General features: G+C 56.1%; 1 protein-coding gene across 1 annotated transcript; it reads right to left on the reverse strand.

Moving 5' to 3' along the window:
• Nucleotides 1-2,356: 2,356 nt before the first annotated feature.
• On the reverse strand, nt 2,357-5,638 carry UBC (ubiquitin C). The gene is made up of 2 exons (XM_079762752.1): nt 5,513-5,638; nt 2,357-4,486 (listed from the first exon to the last, which is right to left on the reverse strand). Exon 2 carries the CDS (start codon nt 4,481-4,483, stop codon nt 2,426-2,428), a length of 2,058 nt encoding a protein of 685 aa, XP_079618878.1. The 5' UTR covers nt 4,484-4,486; nt 5,513-5,638; the 3' UTR covers nt 2,357-2,425.
• Between the last annotated feature and the right edge of the window lie 14,565 nt (nt 5,639-20,203).

Here is a 20,203-nt window from a genome sequence, read left to right on the forward strand (position 1 = left end):
ACCATTACTTAGTTACAAAAGTAAGTTGAGGCTTGTATTTTAGAATATGAACGCTTCACAAGTGTTCGTGTCACCCTTGGCAGGAGCCATGCTAATCTCTGAATCTCCCCACTTTAGAGTATGTGCCCCCCCCCCCCCAAGTGAGCACTGAGACCAGTGACTTCTCATTGTTCCCAAGACCCTTACTAGGGACCTGGCATTCAGCTGTCCTTTCCGCCAGATGCCCCTTGCACCAGCACCACAGCAGCCACAACCTGGAAACCAACGTTGGTAGACAGGTTAAGTAAATCATAAGACGTCCGTCCAGTGTGGGCCACCAGCAAGAGTATGAACGAGGAGGAGGTAGAGCTAGATATGCTGGCATGGAAAAAAACGTCCAGAATTAAAGAAAAGCTGATGGTGCCATGCAAACCCTGTGATGTTTGTGACGTTTGATATGGCTGTAGACTTTGGGGACATGTAAATAATGTGTAAAGCAAGTTTTTATGGTTAAGGAAATTTTAATTTTTCTGATTTATAGTTGAAACAACATGAAGAGAATATACTCTTTCCATGGACTATTTTGAAAAAAGCTGAAAACTGTTGTGAAGCCCTAACCTGTTTGGCTCAGTGAATAGAGCGTCGGCCTTCAGATTCAAGGGTCCCAGGTCCGATTCCTGTCAAGGGCATGTACCTTGGTTGCGGGCACATCCCCAGTGGGGGGTGTGCAGGAGGCAGCTGATTGATGTTTCTCTCTCATCAATGTTTCTAACTCCCTCTCCCTTCCTCTCTGTAAAAAAATCAGTAAAATAGTTTTAAAAAAACCTGTTGTGAATGATCCTATTTGTGTGTGTGTGTATAATGTAATATATACTACACAGGGGGGAAAGTCCAAAAAAGTGCAACTTTAATTAAAAGTAGTTATCACTGAGAAGTAAAAATGGCTACCTTAGGAATTTAGACGGGTTATCTTTGAATTTGTAAAACACACAAATATATGTATATATTATAAATAACGAGGCAAATATATTCCTAACTTGTTCTTTCCTGGGAATAAGCTTGTAATTCAACTCTTTCTGCATCTGGTGTTAAATGTGTTTGCATTGGTTTTCTATTGTGATTAGCGATTCCTGTCACACTTGGCCGGAAGCTGTACTTCAAGGAGCCAAGTGTTTGAGCACCCCCAGACCTGAAACACCCACAGCTCCAGGGCTAACACTCCAATGGCAAGACCCCTCCCAGCTCTGGGGGAGGCAGGCAGCGCCTCCATTTATCTTAAGGGGTATCAGGCCGCCACGAGATGACCAGTCCCATTTTTCCAACTGTTACTAGCCATCGACCCACTTGTACCTGGACTCTCAAAATGTAGCCAACACTTAGGAACTTTGCAATGCCTGTCCTGCAGTGGTCATTTTCAAGAAGCGACTGGTTATTTCCTGTTATGACCATTCATTTTAAATGTATATACATGTATTTTATTTCAGAGGGAGGAGATAGAAACATCCTTGATGAGAACCATCAATCTGGTGCCTCCTACTGGGGATTGAGCCTGCAAACCAGGACCGTAATCGAACCCAGGACCCTTGTCTGCAGGCCAAGGCTCTATCCACTGAGCCACACTAGCTAGGGCCATTCATTCTGTAATGAACATCAAAATTACACAACTCCCAACGTGACTGGAAGTGGTTACAGGTGCTGGTGGGGTTCCTGAGGTCGTGACATTGCTCTTGACTTACAGTCACAGAAATTCATTGATATGTGCATTACATACTTATGTCAACATGGTGAGAAACCCACCAGAACGGATTTGCCTACAATTTCTGGACTTTCCAAAAGGCCTTTCTTGGTTATAATCCCCTAAATCTAGGACTTACACCTGTTGACTTCAGGTTATTTTACTATTAGCAAGTGAGAAAACACATTTCTCTCTACACCATGAGGACTAGTGCTCTTTGGAGACCGGACTTCTGGGACCAAGGGCTAATTGCTTCACCCACAATCAGTTATATAGAAACTCTGCATCTGCTGTTACTATGAATTTAAAGTTGATTTCTACTGTATGTTCCCTTCAACCACTCCCACCCTTTATCTCCTTACTGGTATTCCAGAAACTTTCTTCATTTTCAGGCACCTAACACTATGCCCAAACTCAGTACTTTGAAGTCAGTAGTTTACTATCTACATTTATGTGCACATATGGAAAATTATAACTGCAAACCTCTACTGTGCCAACTTTTCTTACCCACAACTATATTAGGCCACATAACATTACCTCCTTACCACAAAACCATGTTAGCCTAAAAACCTTGATCCCTCACACTCCACCTAAATAAAAATAACCTTACTTAGCACTGATAAAGGAAAAATGATCACACTATTTGGGAATGCAACAACTTTATTGAAAGAAAAGTGCAATTTAAATTGGTTGAAAGCTTAAAAGGATAACTTAGACACCTCCTCTTAAGCGCAGGACCAGGTGCAGAGTGGACTCCTTCTGGATGTTGTAGTCGGACAGGGTGCGCCCGTCTTCCAGCTGCTTGCCGGCGAAGATCAGCCGCTGCTGGTCAGGGGGGATGCCCTCTTTGTCCTGGATCTTGGCCTTGACGTTCTCGATGGTGTCGCTGGGCTCGACCTCGAGGGTGATGGTCTTGCCGGTCAAGGTCTTCACGAAGATCTGCATCCCACCTCTGAGGCGCAGGACCAGGTGCAGGGTGGACTCCTTCTGGATGTTGTAGTCGGACAGGGTGCGCCCGTCTTCCAGCTGCTTGCCGGCGAAGATCAGACGTTGCTGGTCAGGGGGGATGCCCTCTTTGTCTTGGATCTTGGCCTTGACGTTCTCGATGGTGTCGCTGGGCTCGACCTCGAGGGTGATGGTCTTGCCGGTCAAGGTCTTCACGAAGATCTGCATCCCACCTCTGAGGCGCAGGACCAGGTGCAGGGTGGACTCCTTCTGGATGTTGTAGTCGGACAGGGTGCGCCCGTCTTCCAGCTGCTTGCCGGCGAAGATCAGCCGCTGCTGGTCAGGGGGGATGCCCTCTTTGTCCTGGATCTTGGCCTTGACGTTCTCGATGGTGTCGCTGGGCTCGACCTCGAGGGTGATGGTCTTGCCGGTCAAGGTCTTCACGAAGATCTGCATCCCACCTCTGAGGCGCAGGACCAGGTGCAGAGTGGACTCCTTCTGGATGTTGTAGTCGGACAGGGTGCGCCCGTCTTCCAGCTGCTTGCCGGCGAAGATCAGCCGCTGCTGGTCAGGGGGGATGCCCTCTTTGTCCTGGATCTTGGCCTTGACGTTCTCGATGGTGTCGCTGGGCTCGACCTCGAGGGTGATGGTCTTGCCGGTCAAGGTCTTCACGAAGATCTGCATCCCACCTCTGAGGCGCAGGACCAGGTGCAGAGTGGACTCCTTCTGGATGTTGTAGTCGGACAGGGTGCGCCCGTCTTCCAGCTGCTTGCCGGCGAAGATCAGACGCTGCTGGTCAGGGGGGATGCCCTCTTTGTCCTGGATCTTGGCCTTGACGTTCTCGATGGTGTCGCTGGGCTCGACCTCGAGGGTGATGGTCTTGCCGGTCAAGGTCTTCACAAAGATCTGCATCCCACCTCTGAGGCGCAGGACCAGGTGCAGGGTGGACTCCTTCTGGATGTTGTAGTCGGACAGGGTGCGCCCGTCTTCCAGCTGCTTGCCGGCGAAGATCAGCCGCTGCTGGTCAGGGGGGATGCCCTCTTTGTCCTGGATCTTGGCCTTGACGTTCTCGATGGTGTCGCTGGGCTCGACCTCGAGGGTGATGGTCTTGCCGGTCAAGGTCTTCACGAAGATCTGCATCCCACCTCTGAGGCGCAGGACCAGGTGCAGAGTGGACTCCTTCTGGATGTTGTAGTCGGACAGGGTGCGCCCGTCTTCCAGCTGCTTGCCGGCGAAGATCAGCCGCTGCTGGTCAGGGGGGATGCCCTCTTTGTCTTGGATCTTGGCCTTGACGTTCTCGATGGTGTCACTGGGCTCGACCTCGAGGGTGATGGTCTTGCCGGTCAAGGTCTTCACGAAGATCTGCATCCCACCTCTGAGGCGCAGGACCAGGTGCAGGGTGGACTCCTTCTGGATGTTGTAGTCGGACAGGGTGCGCCCGTCTTCCAGCTGCTTGCCGGCGAAGATCAGCCGCTGCTGGTCAGGGGGGATGCCCTCTTTGTCCTGGATCTTGGCCTTGACGTTCTCGATGGTGTCGCTGGGCTCGACCTCGAGGGTGATGGTCTTGCCGGTCAAGGTCTTCACGAAGATCTGCATCCCACCTCTGAGGCGCAGGACCAGGTGCAGAGTGGACTCCTTCTGGATGTTGTAGTCGGACAGGGTGCGCCCGTCTTCCAGCTGCTTGCCGGCGAAGATCAGCCGCTGCTGGTCAGGGGGGATGCCCTCTTTGTCTTGGATCTTGGCCTTGACGTTCTCGATGGTGTCACTGGGCTCGACCTCGAGGGTGATGGTCTTGCCGGTCAAGGTTTTCACGAAGATCTGCATTGTCTGTTAGAACAAAAAGAGACAAAACAGAAAAAGAACCCGAGAGTTTAGCAGGCAATTCGCTAGTCAACACATTCCTAACGCTCCAAGTGTCATTTTTTTATTGGCCCAATGACTAAACACTTGCCTAAGGCAAGGAACCAAAACACACACACACACACACACACACACACACACACACAGAAAAACAAAACTACTTGCCTAACACAACACAGATCAGGTACCATAGATACGGACACTTAAAACCTGCAGTGTTACTAACCAGTGCCATACTGATAAATTTAGGGGGAAAAAAAAAAATGAAACTTGCCTACGAAACCTCAGAAAGTGAAACGGAATCTCCTTGGCGAAGTCAAAACCCCAGGTCCAGGCACTTACACGGGAAAAGCAGGGAAACTGGACCCAAGCACACTTCCGGGCTCCGCACTCGCCCTCCCTGCACGTCTGTCCTCCCGTCAGCTCGGCCCAGGCCCCAGCCCCGTGTCCCGCCCCCGAGAAAGGAATCCTAACGCCCGACCGGCAGGCGGCCCCACCCGGCATTGTGCGCCCACAGGGGGTGACGTCACGCGAGCGCACCCCCGCCGTGGGTGCAGGTCGCTTCCGAGCGGCACCGGCCGGGCTGGGCCCCCTCACGGCGCTCGGGCACCGCGGGGACTTCCGGTCCGTTAGGCCGTGACCCAGACTCCACGGCGGGCCCACACGCGCGGCCCAGCCCCGTCCTGCCCAACCCAAACCCAAACCCAAACCCAAAGCCGCGCTCTCCCCGCCCCGACCGCAGCGCCCGCCGCGTCTCCCCGCCACACTCCCCCTCAGCCGGCCCGCCAGCCCCGCCGCCGCCTCACAGGCCGCCATTTCGCGGCGGCCCTCTCCCCTCAGGGCCCCCGGCTGGCGGCACCCGCACGACTAAAGGCCTCCTCAGCTGCCCTCCGTCCGCGGCGGACACTCCGCCTGCCGCCCCCGCCGCTCCCCACGGAGCGGGACGCGGCCCCGAGCCCCCCGGCCGGCGCGGCCGCGGCAGCCCCCGCTCACCGAGGGCGATGAGGGAAGCTGCGGGCGACGAGAAGAACTGCAACTGCGCTTCGAGCGACCGCGAACTGCGTGCGCCACGCCCGGCGCCGCCTTATATAGCCACGCAAGCGCCGCGCCCGCGGATCCCTCCGCGGAAACGAGGCGGAGGGACTACTTTTCCCCGCCCTTCCGCCCTCCGCGGGGGTCACGAGTGCCTCCGTGTCCTCTAACTCCTCTTCTAGAATGTTCTATGGCGAAGGCTGGAACTCTGGGCGGAACCGGGTGGGGCGGGGGGCGGCTCTCCTGAGGGCCCGGGCGGAGGGATCAGCGCGTTTGCTGCGCGCTACGTCCGCGGACGCGGCCGGCGCTGGACTCGGCAGGACGGACTGGGAGGGGGAGGGGTGCCCGCGGCGGGAGCGAAAACCCGGCACGGAGTCGGCGGGCGCTCGGAGCGGGTGGGGGAGCCCGCGTCCCCCCGCAATCCCGCTTCCCGACCCCGACGCCCCCTTCCTTCAGCCCCAACCGGCCCCCGCGGTTCTCGGGACCCACCGTTGGCCGACAGGGGTCCGGCCCAGCGCCTCGTGCGGAGTCGGGGTCCCACTCCCCTCCCCCCGCACATAGGAGGGGTCTTTATTTTGGGGTCACAGTGAAGATCTTGATAGGGTTTGTGTTACCCTAAAGTTCTCTCCACCCCGCCCCCCGCCCCCCAGGCGCGTCGCGAGGGCTTCCGGGACCGCAGCCCCCACCCCACCCCCACCGCGGCGGGCGGCGGCCCATCCCCCGGGCGGGCGCCGGGACAGGGCGGATGACTCGGCAGATCTCCGCGGGGCCTGGACGCGGGCCGAGGCCCGGGGGCCGCTCAGGACACGCAGGGGCTGGGTTCTCCGGGCAAAAGGGGCGAAAAGCAGAGTTTGCGGGGGAGACCCGGCCGTGGTGTGTCCGTACTGGGTTCTGGAAAGAGAGGTGGACATGCAGCATACTTTTTTAAAAAGAAAAAAAATAAACGATTTGCCCCCAATAAATGCTTTAAAAGACACACACACACACACACACACACACACACACACACACACCACGATGGGAGCTGGACCTGAAAGCTGGACAGGACTGGAACTTTCTAGATGGTTCTAGAATGTTCTTTCCCCTTCCTGTTTGGTGGGCGGGGTGGGCACGGTGGTCCTTGAGTCCAGACCAGGCGTCCTCAAACTACGGCCCCGCGGGCCACATGCGGGTGTTTTTGCCGTTTTGGTTTTTTTTTTTAACTTCAAAATAAGATATGTGCAGTGAGCATAGGAATTTGTTCATAGTTTTTTTTGTTTTAAATATATATTTTATTGATTTTTTTACAGAGAGGAAGGGAGAGGGAGAGTCAGAAACATCGATGGGAGAGAAACATCGATCAGCTGCCTCCTGCACACCCCCCACCGGGGATGTGCCCGCAACCAAGGTACATGCCCTTGACCGGGATCGAACCCGGGACCCTTGATTCCTCAGGTCGATGCTCCATCTACTGAGCCAAACCGGTCAGGGCTGTTCATAGTTTTTTTAAACTACAGTCCGGCCCTCCAGCGGTCTGAGGGACAGTGAACAGGCCCCCCCGGTTTAAACAGTGTGAGGACCCCTGGCCTAGACCAAGGCCCCGCTGGGCTGGTATCCCGTTGACCTCAGGAATCGAACCCATGTGAGCCTGAGAGTTTAAAAGGACACGCATGGGCTCTCGGCCCTGTGTGTGTCCGAGGGGGAGGACACCTGTTTAATATTCAATACCCCAAACAGGAGGTGTGATTCCACAGGCGAATCCCACTGGGGACAAGCGGGGAGAAAAGGTCACCCGCTGGGCCTTGCTGGTGTTGACGGGGACCTGTGTTGTGATCTCTGCCTCATGTCCTCAGCCTTTTTTTAAAGTGTTTTTATGTAGATGACCCTGGTGAACATTTACAACAGGTTTTGGTGGGGTTTTTTTTTTTTTAGAAGTTTACAGTAAAAACTCCCCCCCCCCCCCCGAGTCATTTTCTTAGTCACTGTTCCTTCTGGACGCTTCTAGGAAAATGAGCAGTTCCTAAAAATGGGGACGGGAGGGGAGACTTGAATATCTACCCTGTAAGGCCTTCAAGAAGAAAAAGAAATTAGAGGTAACAACAACAAAAATCCGACTAACCTCGGGCCCATTCCCCTGGGCCTGAATAGCGACTAAAAAATAAAGTAAAAAAGTGCCGTTAGGAAACACCCTCCCAGTGGCTGAGTTCAGGAAGAAGGTCTGAGCAGTTCACAATGGATTTCACCCTCTGTTATTTTTTAACCTTTTCCCAAGAGAATGATCTCATGACCAGGGAATGGAGACGAATAAAATGTCGTTTTCCAGGGTAGCAGGGCGGTCCCGGGGATTTCCAATACAGACTTCTCTCAAGGTCATGTCTTTTTTCTTTTTTTAAATGTATTTATTGATTTCAGAGAGGATGGGAGAGGGGAGAGAGAGAGAGAATCATCAATGATGAAAGAGAATCATTGATCGGCTGCCTCCTGCCACCCCCCCACTGGGAATCGAGCCCGCAACCTGGGCAGGTGCCCCTGGCTGGAATCAAACCCGGGACCCTTCAGTCCGCAGGCCGACGCTCTATCCACTGAGCCACACCAGCCAGGGATGTCAAGGTCATTTCTTAACCAATGGACACAGACCGTAGGGGGGTGAGGGCAGGTACTGGGGGGTGGGAGCAGCCGGAGAAAGAGGTCAATGAGGGGGAAAGGGGGATCATGTAATACTTTAAGCAATAAAGAATTTAAATTTAAAAAGAAAAAAAGAATACTCATGTAGGTAAATAAATAATAATAATAAAAGATGGCTTCTATTTCTGGGAAGAGGTTCCAAAGGAACAAACACGGAGGCTCTGTGCGGGGTCCTTTCTCCCTGGATTTCAGGCCGGAGGTTGGAGGTTTTCAGGGGAGCACACAGGGGCGGCTCCCCGAGAGGCGGCCGGCCGGGCCTGGCTCCCCGCCACACCCCGTGTGCTGTCGGTGTTGTGCCGGGTGTTGTTCAGCCGGGAGGGAGCCCGGTGATGGAGGATGTGTCACACGGCTGAGTCAGGAGTTTCGTGGTCGTGACAGCTTTTCGCAGAGTCCAAAGGTGTGCAGGGGCCGGGGAGAGGGGAGAAGGGAAGGAGACAGGCTCAGAGGCCGGGGCGTGGGCCCAGGGTGAGCTGGGGAGAACGCCCGGGCCGTCTCCAGCGGGAAAAAACAGGTTCTGAGACGCCCTGCCGGCCCGAACTGAAGTCCAGCCGGGGGGAGGGGGGAGGTCAGTGGGGGGGAAAGGAGATTTATGTAATACATTAGACAACAAAGAGATTACATTAAAAAAAGAAGAGGCTGATGGATGTTTCTCTCTCATCCATGTTTCTAACTCCCTGTCCCTCTCCCTTCCTCTCTGTAAAAAAAATCAATAAAATAAATTAAAAAAAAAAAAGAAGAAGAAGAGAGAATGACCTTCAAAAGAACAAGTGGCTGCTGTTTTTCTGGAACGGCCATTCTCAACCAGGAGGGGCTGGGTCCCTCCGTGGGCACCTGGCACCGTGGGGAGACACTACTTGGGTCGTCACAACTGGGGGGCGGCCAGGGATGCTGCTGAACACCCTACAGTGAACAGCCCCCCCCCAAACACAGCCACCTGGCCCCCACGTCAACAATGCCCAGGTTCAGGGCCCCCGGTCTCCAGAGGCTTTTTTTGGGGGGGGTCCCTAGAAAGCCTGCATGTCCCACTGGGTCTCGGGAACCGGGGCTCAGGTCACGCTGCTCCCAAACAACCCCCCCCCCCCCCGCCCCCGTCCCCTGACCTAGAATGCAGGGTGCTAGAATGTGCCCGAGGCAGGGTGAGTCACGGATCCTTTTCCAGCTCCTCCCTGACTCAGATCCGTCCTTTGCTGGCGGCCCAGAGGCGGCGGCGGCGTCAGAGCGGCCACCAATGGCAGCGTGACAGAGGCCCAGCAACAGGGCCGGATTGGCGAGTCCCCCCCCTCTCCCCCCCCAACACCCCACCCCCGGGCACATGATGTCCTGAGCTCACAAAGGCCTGGGTGCTGGGCTGCAGGGGTGGGGGCTGGGGGCGGGGTGGGGGGGGGCAGAGATGGGCCCGGTGCCTGCGTGTCTGCTGTGCTTCCTCTCCCCGCAGGGGATTCAGCTGCCACGAAGGCGACAACCTTGAAGCGCCCTCGCCACTCAGCGTCCAGGGAATGGCCGAGGACACGGTGGCCGGCGGGCCTGTTCCCCGGAGGGCTGGGTGGGAAAGGCTGGCCTTGTTCTGTCCTCGCTCATCGGTGATGCCACCGTAAAAGGGAGGCAGGGAACCAGCTGCTGAGGGGGAAAAACACCCCGAAAATGGGAAAAACACCCTGAAAAAAACACCCCCCCTGCACGGAACACGGCGGCCGGGGGCCCTGCTCGCTCTTCTTCCCGTTGGCGTTTGAACATTCGCATCACCAGCAGCACACCACGCTCCAGCTCAAAATAACCAGCCCCACCCCCTAGCTTCCTGGCGCTCTTAAAAATAATCGTGGCAGCACAGACGTAACCCAACGGAACCATCTTCACGAACCATTTTTTAAAAATATGTATTTTATTGATTTTTTTACAGAGAGGAAGGGAGAGGGATTGAGAGTTAGAAACATCGACGAGAGAGAAACATCCATCAGCTGCCTCCTGCACACCCCCCACAGGGGATGTGCCCGCAACCAAGGTACATGCCCTTGACCGGAATCAAACCTGGGACCCTTCAGTCCGCAGGCCGACGCTCCATCCACTGAGCCACACCGGTTAGGGCTTCATGAACCATTTTTAAAAATGTATTTTTATTGATTTCAGAGAGGAAGAGGGGGAGAGACAGAAATAGCAACGGTGAGAGAGAATCACCGACCGGACACCTCCTGCCCGCCCCACACTGCCCTGACCGCAATGGAACCGCGACCCCCGGGTTCAGAGGCCGGTGCCCAGCCGCTGAGCGACGCTGGCCTGGCCTCCCCTGTGCTAAGTGTCCGGTGTGCTGCAGGGGAGGGCTTAGAGACCCCGGTATTGGGGGGAGAGTCACAGGAGGAGAGAAAGCCGGGTTTCATTCCTTCAATACTGTCTCCGTGGGAGACACCCTGGGGACCAGGAGTCCCTCATAGAAGCCAGTTTAGCTTGGAGCCTAAACACACAGGGAGAAGAGGAGAGGGAGGAGGCCTCTTAGGAGAGAGCCAGTAATTTGTAGGAAAGACACATGGGGAAGGGGATGGGGGGGGGGGGGACAGGATCGCTTGTGACAAAGTGGGGTGTCCTCTCCTTAGCCTCATTCCTGTGACAAGGGTTCGCTGGTGGGCGGCACCCCCGGAGGGGACCCCGGGCCTCTCAGTTCCTTGGGGAGACGGTCAGGCCGCTAAGGGGGTTGGGGGAAAGACTCTCCCCGCGTTTGCCGTTTTTCAAGGGCCTTCGGCTCAACGTTATATCCAAGTGGCTTCTTTCCGCCCTGGCCGGGGTGGTTCAGTGGGTTGAGCCGCCCCAGGCATTAAAAAGTCTCTGGTTGGATTCCCGGTGGTCGGTCAGGGCACAGGCCCGGGTTGTGTGAGTTTGACCCCTGTTTCTCTCTGACATCGATGTTTCTCTCTCTCTCTCTCCCTGTCCCCTCCTCTCCCTCTCAAATCAATAAAGCATTAAAAACAACAGCAAAGTGGCATGTTTACCTTCCACATTCACCCTGTTAGGCAACCACCTCCACACCTGTTTTCATCTTGCAAAACTGAACTCTGACCCATTAACCACCTCTCGGTTGCCCCATCCTCCCGGCCCAGGGCAGCCGACACCCCACTTTCCGTCTCCGTCAAGTGGACTTCTCCAGGGACCTCATCTAAGGGGCTCTGTGTTGTTGTTTTTTACTGTGAAACAAAATGTTGTTGTTAAACACGATTTTCTTCCCGAAGATTCAGGACAACTTTCCTAGGAGGCTCCATCTCCCAACACAAGCCTGATGGGATTTTTTGTTTCTTTAGGGTATTTCCCCCCCGCCCCCTTGTCATCGTGTATTGATAGGGGGAACCTATAATCTGATAGAGCACCTGAATTAATTTGAAAACGATCCTATTATTTTAAATCTCAGCACACATATACTTACATGGACAGGGGGGTACGTTTCTCCTACGTGAAGAGGGGGTGACGTTTTTCTTAAGTTTCCCTTTCAAGGCCCGTGGGAAGCGATTGAGGAGGTGACCCCGCTGTGAACCCAGGAAGCAGAATGGATACACAGGGTCAGACTGACCCACCAGGAGTCAAAACATCACCTCCTCACCATCATCCCATCCACATCACCTCCTCACCATCATCCCATCCATATCACCTCCTCACCATCATCCCATCCACATCCTCTCCTCACCATCATCCCATCCATATCACCTCCTCACCATCATCCCATCCACATCCTCTCCTCACCATCATCCCATCCATATCACCTCCTCACCATCATCCCATCCACATCCTCTCCTCACCATCATCCCATCCATATCACCTCCTCACCATCATCCCATCCACATCCTCTCCTCACCATCATCCCATCCATATCACCTCCTCACCTCCTCACTATCACCTCCTCACCATCATCCCATCCACATCACCTCCTCAACATCATCCCATCCACATCACCTCCTCACCATCATCCCATCCATATCACCTCCTCACCATCATCCCATCCACATCCTCTCCTCACCATCATCCCATCCATATCACCTCCTCACCATCACCTCCTCACCATCATCCCATCCATATCACCTCCTCACCATCATCCCATCCACATCCTCTCCTCACCATCATCCCATCCATATCACCTCCTCACCATCACCTCCTCACCATCATCTCATCCATATCACCTCCTCACCATCATCCCATCCACATCCTCTTGTGGCCAGACAATAGTTGACGTCTGCAGACCCCCAGGGCTGCCTCACCCAGCCCCTTCCCCTTATAGTCCTGTCCCCTGCACCTACTGGAAGGCAGGATTTAAAAAAAAAAAATACATTTCATTGATTTTTTACAGAGAGTTAGAAACATTGATGAGAGAGAAACATCAATCAGCTGCCTCTTGCACCCCCCCCCACTGGGGATGTGCCCGCAGCCAAGGCACATGCCCTTGACCATAATCGAACCTGGGACCCTTGATTCCACAGGCTGACGCTCTATCCACTGAGCCAAACCGGTTTCAGCTGGAAGGCAGGATTCGATGCTTGTAAGTGCCCTGTCTTCTTGGTGGGCTGGCCTTCTCAATCAACGCCTCATAGGCCCTGACCAGTGTGGCTCAGTGGATAGAGCATCGGCCTGCGGACTGAAGGGTCCCAGGTTCGATTCCGGTCAAGGGCATGTACCTTGGTTGCGGGCACATCCCCAATGGGGGGTGTGCAGGAGGCAGCTGATCGATGTTTCTCTCTCATCGATGTTTCTAACTCTCTGTCCCTCTCCCTCCCTCTCTGTAAAAAATCAATAAAATATATTAAAAAAATAAATAAATAAACGCCTCATAGGATTCAACCTGCCTTCGTGATTGGACACAGCGACAGGCAGCCGAGCCCACCCGGGGGTTTCCCGGTGACGCCATGAGAAGTACGTAATGGTCAGCCACACAGTAAGACAGAAGCGTATCGTTAGTTTCGTGTTGGCCTCACACATCAAACTTCAACCTTTGTTTGTTTGTTTAGAAACAGGAGCGGCCACCCAGACGCCACCAGCCACCGCCCAAGGCTGAGTCACTTCAGGAACTTCAGTTTCATCTAAGGTGGATGTTTTTAATTCTTTGGAGGGTGGGTGGGTTGTTTTAAAATGTGAGGCCGGCGTGGCTCAGTAGTTGAGTGTCTTACCTATGAACCAGGAGGTCACCGTTCCATTCCCGGTCAGGGCACATGCCCGGATCTCGGGCTCAATCCCCAGTGCGGGGGCGTGCAGGGGCAGCTGATCAACGATTCTCTCTGATCATCGATGTTTCTACCTCTCTCCCTCTTCCTTCCCCTCTGACATCAATAAAAATATATTTTTTAAAAAAACCCACAAGCCCTAGCCGGTTTGGCTCAGTGGGTAGAGCGTCAGCCTGCGGACTCAAGGGTCTCAGGTTCGATTCTGGTCAAGGGTATGTACCTTGGTTGCGGGCACATCCCCAGCAGGGGGTGTGCAGGAGGCAGCTGATCGATGTTTCTAACTCTCTATCCCTCTCCCTTCCTCTCTGTAAAAAAAAAAAATCAATAAAATATATTTAGAAAGGAAAAAAAAAAGTTGTGTGCTTGCATATGAGCCTAACCAGTGATCACGGACAACAGGGGGAGGAGGGCTTGCATGTGGGGGGGTTTGGGAAGGGAACGGGGGGAGGGGGTTGATGACAAATATGTGATACCTTAATCAATAAAGTAATTAAAAAAAAAGAAAAATAGCTCTCATTTTTAGTGATGAAAGACAGTGTACACGCATAAAGAGTTCATGCACCTCATTCGTTCATTCATTCTTACATTCATTCATTCTGGTCCTGTTACTGAGGAAGCAGGGAGCCAGCCCCCTGCTGGGAATGCCGGTCTCCTTTGGGGCAGCTCCCTCTGGAAAAGGTTGTTCCTGACCCCACAGAGGGCGAAGGGCAAGGCCGGCACAGACCGCTGACCTCTGGCTTACACATCACCCCCTGGCGGCCGGAGTGAGTCCCCGCCCTGCAGGCCTGGGGGCGCAGGCGCTGTCCCTGCCCGATGGGTCATTCTGGGTGGCTGTGGTTCCCAGCATCACCTCCCTTCTGCCTCCTTCACGTTTTCCTGTGAGTTGTTCCCGTTCGCCTCCTCCAGCAAAAGCGCATTTGGAACATTCCAGGCCGATCGTGACTGTGGGGAAAACCCCACCTGTTATCCGCATCCGCATCCCAAAACCCCACCGCATCCCAGTAGGTGCTTTAAGGATGAACAGGCGGAAAAGAAGAAAGAGAAAAAACACAGTGGAGATGCCGGGGATCGAACCCGGGGCCTCATACATGCAAAGCATGCGCTCTACCACTGAGCTACATCCCCCAGCCCCGTGGTGCCACTTCCTGGAATTCTCTGCTAGACTCTAATCTTAAAATCTGTTTTCCTAAATAGATTTTATACAGTTAAATGTGCAGTGCCCCTTTTTTTATAAATAAATTTTATACACCAAGGTTGCAGGTTCAATCCGCGGGCAGGGCACACACAAGAAACAACCAGTGAACGCATGAATATAAACCGGTGAATAAAAGCAGATCCAGAGACACAGAAGCAGGGGACAGGTGGACGAATCTCAGAGAGAAGGCGTGGGTGGGAGAGATTAACCAAAGATCTTGTATGCATCTATGCGTAACCCGTGGGCACAGACAATAGTGTGGTGAAGGCCTGGGGGTAGAGGGGGGGCGGGCAGGGGCAGGGGGGAGGGGGTCAATGAGAAAAAAAAGGGGGGAGGGGGACGTCTGTAATATTTTAAGCAAGAAAGATAAGTTTTAAAAAACACAATCAGGGGAACAACAAATCGATGTTTCTTTCTCCCAAAGAGGCCTGTTTTTCGTAACCTCACAGCCGGAGTTCTAGCCGGTCCTGGAACCAGGAGCAAAAGGGAGGAGGCCTACCCTATTTTTGTTTGTTTTTGGTGGAGGTGCGGGGATGGATTTAAATAAGAATGAAATCTACAGGGGAACACCGGTTCCTAACAGGATGTAAACTTCTGTCTACTCCACGGGGTGCTCACCAGCAGAAGGCGGGGTCCCCTTGGGTCACCACACCTCCGACCCCTCCAGCCACCTCTTCCCAGTTGACACCATCCCGTTGCAAACAGACCTGTTCTTCGTATGTTTGTTTTTTTTGTTTCACAAAAGCAGAACAGACGGGTACTCCACTCCATACTATCTTCCTTTGGATCCTCCCCCAAGGATCTGTTTGCATGTATTTTGTTTGTGTGTTTACTTGTTTATTTACGTCATCATTATTGTTGAAAGGATTACCTAGGCCCCCCCTTTCCCCGAATCAAACCCCCTCCGGCCAACCCCGCACCCTGTCCCAGGCCCTCACCACCCCCCTGTCTGCGTCCATGAGTTATGCGTGTCTACATACAAGGCAAACAGACTGTTCTTCAATGTTGCTCCTAGAAAACAAAACAAAACAGTAAAAAAGTGCGCACAGCCTCCCCGTCGGGGAATCGAACCCCGGTCTCCCGCGTGACAGGCGGGGATACTCACCACTATACTAACGAGGACGAGCCATGCCAGGGCGCCTCCGCACTGGTTCCTATAGACACAGCGCTCTTCCGGCTGCCGCGTGCTTCACCCCCTGCGGTCCCCCCGCTAAGCGGCGGGGGCTGCGGGCTTCTCCCCGGCGCGGAGGGACCTGCTCCGGTCCCTGGAGGCGCTGAGCGCCCCGAAAGCAGGAAACACACGCAGGCGGAGGAAAGCCGCCACTTCCTGTGTCCGCGGGGCCCAGAGGGCGGGGGGATGTAGCTCAGTGGTAGAGCGCATGCTTTGCATGTATGAGGCCCCGGGTTCGATCCCCGGCATCTCCAGTTTCTTTTTTCGGCTTTTTATGGGAAAGTCTCTCCTTCCAGGTGTTCAGCGGTGAACGTGCCCCGCAGGTTCGCCCGCTTTGTCTCTTCCCGCAACACGGCGTGCCGGATGCCGCTGCGGGAAATGAACAGCCGCCGACAAACGCGTGGCAGCTTCCTCCGCTTTTCCGCAATAAAATAAATGGGGCCGAGGAAAAGCTGGCTGTTGCTGGGTTTCCCCAGGAGGGGCGCATCGAGAAGTTTCCAGCCGCCCGGGCTCCCGGCGGAAAACGCGGAGCTGCTTTCAACAAAGAAAGTAAATTCCCCCCTTCATCCTTCCCCACGCGTGCATTTCCACCGCGCTCCGGAGGAAAGGGGAAAAAAATAAAATAGAAAAGGAGAGCTGCCGAAACCCGGGATCGAACCAGGGACCTTTAGATCTTCAGTCTAACGCTCTCCCAACTGAGCTATTTCGGCCGCTGTAGCCGCACAGCCTCCTGGTCCCTCCCCATGCTGTTCCTCACGGCGCTGCGTCATCGCCCTCCGCCCTCGGGTCCGGGGCGGGGAGCCGAAAACCATCTTCTTTTTCCTTCTCTTTCCCCCCTTTCCCCATAGGAAAATAGTATGGAGTGGAGTACCAGTCTGTTCTGGAGCACTCACCCCCCTGCTGGGCCCGCCCCACCTGCCGGCAATGCCCCTTCCCGTCCTTCAAGGCCACCGCCTCCAGGAAGCTTTCCCTGATCTCGCCTCCCAACAGGACCGCAGCCCCCTATTGCGGATTGTTCGCTTAGGCATTGTCCCCCCCGCTCCCCCTCAACCCCCCAAGAGCAGGAAAGCCCTCTGTCTGGGTCCCCGCTGCTAGGCCGTGCCTGGAACATAACCTGCGCTCCACAGACAGCTGTGAGTTCATAAGCGGATGGATGGATGGATGGACGGACGGACGGATGGATGGAGGGAGGGAGGGAGGGAGGGAGGGAGGGAGGGAGGGATGGATGGATGGAGGGAGGGAGGGAGGGAGGGATGGATGGACGGACCCTGCCTGGCTCGGACCTCAGCTTTCCCACGCTCCCTTCTCTGTGCAAAAGCACAAGGTCACCCGTGGGTGCCGCGCCCCCGGCAGCGCCCAGGTGCAGGGGTGCTGACCACCCCGGGCCTGCGGGGTGACGCTCGGGCCTGGGTGTGGCTCTCCTCGGGACAGCGAGTGGCCCAGATCCGGCCTCCACACCTGGGCGCCCGCGCAGCCCCCAGGCGTGAGGAAGCCAGCAGGTCGGCACCCAGGAGCGGCCTGACTCTCCCCTTTGGGAACCGGGTGGGTGGGAAGGGCTGCCGGGGGGGTGGGGGGACCCATCGGTGGGGAGACTGTCCATGACGTGAGGTCATTTGGCAAGTGTGTGCCAGACACCTGGTGACCCTGTGGCTCCTCCACGAATCCAGGAACCAGATGGCTCAGGGATAAGAGTTGTGCTAAGAAGCAAAATAAACCGCAGCGATGGGGTGGCATTTGGGGGTACGGCAGCGAGAGGAGCAGGGAGCGGAGACGACCTGCAGCATGGCGAGCCCACGGTGCTAGGACCTGAGGAAGCGGCCCTTGCATGGACGGGACCGCAGGTGCAAAGGCCCTGAGGCAGGGAGGAGGGGCTCACTGGAGGAGCAGCAGGGAGCCGGCGTGGGAGAGGGGAAGAGGGTAATGTGGGAGAGGGTGATGGACGGAGGGGACCACAGGTGCTAGGCAGCAGCAGCGAGCAGGTGTGGGAGAGGGGAAGAGGGTGATGGAGGAGAGGGTGATGGACGGAGGGGACCGAAGGTGCACAGGCCCTGAGGCAGGGAGGAGGGGCTCACTGGAGGAGCAGGGAGCCGGCGTGGGAGAGGGGAAGAGGGTGATGGGGGAGAGGGCGCCTGGCGAGGCCAGAGAGGCGGGGAGCCCAGAGCTGGCCAGGCCGCACGGAGAAGCGCGTGCATTGTCTTCTGGTGGCAGGTGGGAGGTCTGACGGATGGTGACAGAGTTCATCTGGGTGTCACAACAGGTCACCCACCCGGGAAGGGGATGTGTGACAACGGAGGCTCAGAATCATCCGTACACCGAGTGGCACGCCCCGAACCCCTTCAGGAGCGAGGGCACCGCGCGGACGCCCCCTGCGCTCCATGCACAGCAGGCCTCTGAAAAGCATTAGGGGTAGCCTCCTGGTAAAAATGGAGGGAGGGAGGGAGGGAGGGAGGGAGGGAGGAACACGGGGAAGGGGAAAGGGGGGAAAGAGAAAGAAAAAGAAGATGGAAGAGTCCAGAAAGGTGGAGAACGGAGTCAAGGAGCCGCTCCCGCCTTCTGCCGGGCCTTCTACACAGAGGGGCCCCACGCCTGGAGCAGGTGGGGATGCGGTGACCGTGGGCAGGTCACACAGCCATTCCCCAGGCCTCAGTTGCACCATCTGTCTAATGGGATGAAGTAGCACCCACCCGTGAGGTTGCTGCGGAGACCAACCGAGGGCAGACCTGCACAGCGCCGAGCACCTGCTCAGCGCCGAGCACTGCCGGGCACATGATGCATAACCGCTAGCTGGTGACCAGGGACAAAAATGCAAAACCACCCGAGCTCTGTCCATTACAGACCACGCATATAAGGGGGGACCCGTTAGGCCCACTGCCACGCACCCCAATTGCCAGGTTTGCGGGGACAACCGCGAGGCCCGTGGCGTCGGGTGCGTGTGTCACAAGGGACTTAAAAAGTATTGCGTAGCCTCCCCGTCGGGGAATCGAACCCCGGTCTCCCGCGTGACAGGCGGGGATACTCACCACTATACTAACGAGGACGGGCTCTGGCTGGCCTCCCTCCGCGGAGGCCCATATGGACGTGGGTTCTCTTCCTCTCAACCGCCTGCTCCAGGCCGGCCTCCCCGGTGCAGTGCCTGGTCCGGGGGCTTCCACGCGGCGGGGGAGGACCCGCCTGCACCGGAGCCGCCGAGCACTCAGGCCGGAGCGGAGCGGGCGGAAGGATTCTGGGTCTTCCTATCGCCCTGCAGCCGCCAGGCCCAGGGGATGTAGCTCAGTGGTAGAGCGCATGCTTTGCATGTATGAGGCCCCGGGTTCAATCCCCGGCATCTCCACTGTACTTTATTTTTTAAAATTATTTTATTTTGCCTTTTTAACCGTGTAAATCAGTGACGGGGTGGGAAGGCGAGCAGAGACGGGGACCCCGGCTCCCCCCATCGGCAGACCTATAAGGAAGCTCCCTGGGGCCTAATCACAGATGCCCGGATCCCTCCGCTCGGGCGGGGGGCTGCAGTAGTTGGGGGGGCGGGGGAGGAGGGAGTAAGCTGCGCTTTGAAACAGACACTCCCGGTTATTCGTGTCAGGCAGTTAGGAAAACAGTGGGCGTTTCTAGGGAGGGTTTTGCAACTGGCCATCCGTTCGGTGACCCTCGAGTGCCCGATGCCAGGCAGTGTGCACGCACTGCGCACCTACTGTGTGCCCGGGCCGCGTCCGGGGAGCCTCCGATCGCCCACGACCAGGCAGCTTCTCAGCCCTCCCGCCCTGGAAGCTGGCGTTCCGGAGGCTGACAATAAGCAGGCGGTGCTGCGTTTTAGGGAGACTAACGCTGGGACGGGGCTGGCGGAGGAAGGTGGTGTGGGGGGGCTGCTAGAGATCCCTCGGGGTGCCTGCCTGTCTGCAGAAACAGAGGAAGCGGCCGCTGCTCACCCCTGAGGCGGAGAGGGGGTGCGCTCGGTGCTGCAGGGACAGAGGGAGCCCTGTGCGCGGAGCTCACGGCAGGAAGGCAGCAGGGGGTTCAGTCTCCCCAGACGCGGGAGGGCGACGCGCGGGAACAGGATGGAATCTGGGCGTTGAGGGCCCCCCCTGGCGACCACGTGGGGAACCAGCGATGGGCCCACAGGCTGGACCCCACCAGACAGGGCCCCGCAGGAGGCGGCGGGGAGGGTGCGGGAGTGGCCCTGGGGAGTGAGGGGCTCCGCACAGATTCTGGAGGGGCGGGGACAGGACTTGCAAACGGCATGGGTGTGTGTGGGGGAGGCCCGGGGAGACCTAGTTGGGGGCGCACTGGGGACAGCGGCCAGGCAGCGGGGCAGTGAAGTTTGGAATATTGAACATGTCCGTGTTGTGTGGTCTCCTTGATGTACTTACACTCCGGAACGCTGGCCTTTATACTGCGGCATCCGCACAAACTGACTTAGGAAAAGCACCGGGTAAAGG

The sequence above is a fragment of the Cnephaeus nilssonii genome, assembly GCF_951640355.1.
Source record: "Cnephaeus nilssonii genome assembly, chromosome: 22".
NCBI lineage: Eukaryota > Metazoa > Chordata > Mammalia > Chiroptera > Vespertilionidae > Cnephaeus > Cnephaeus nilssonii.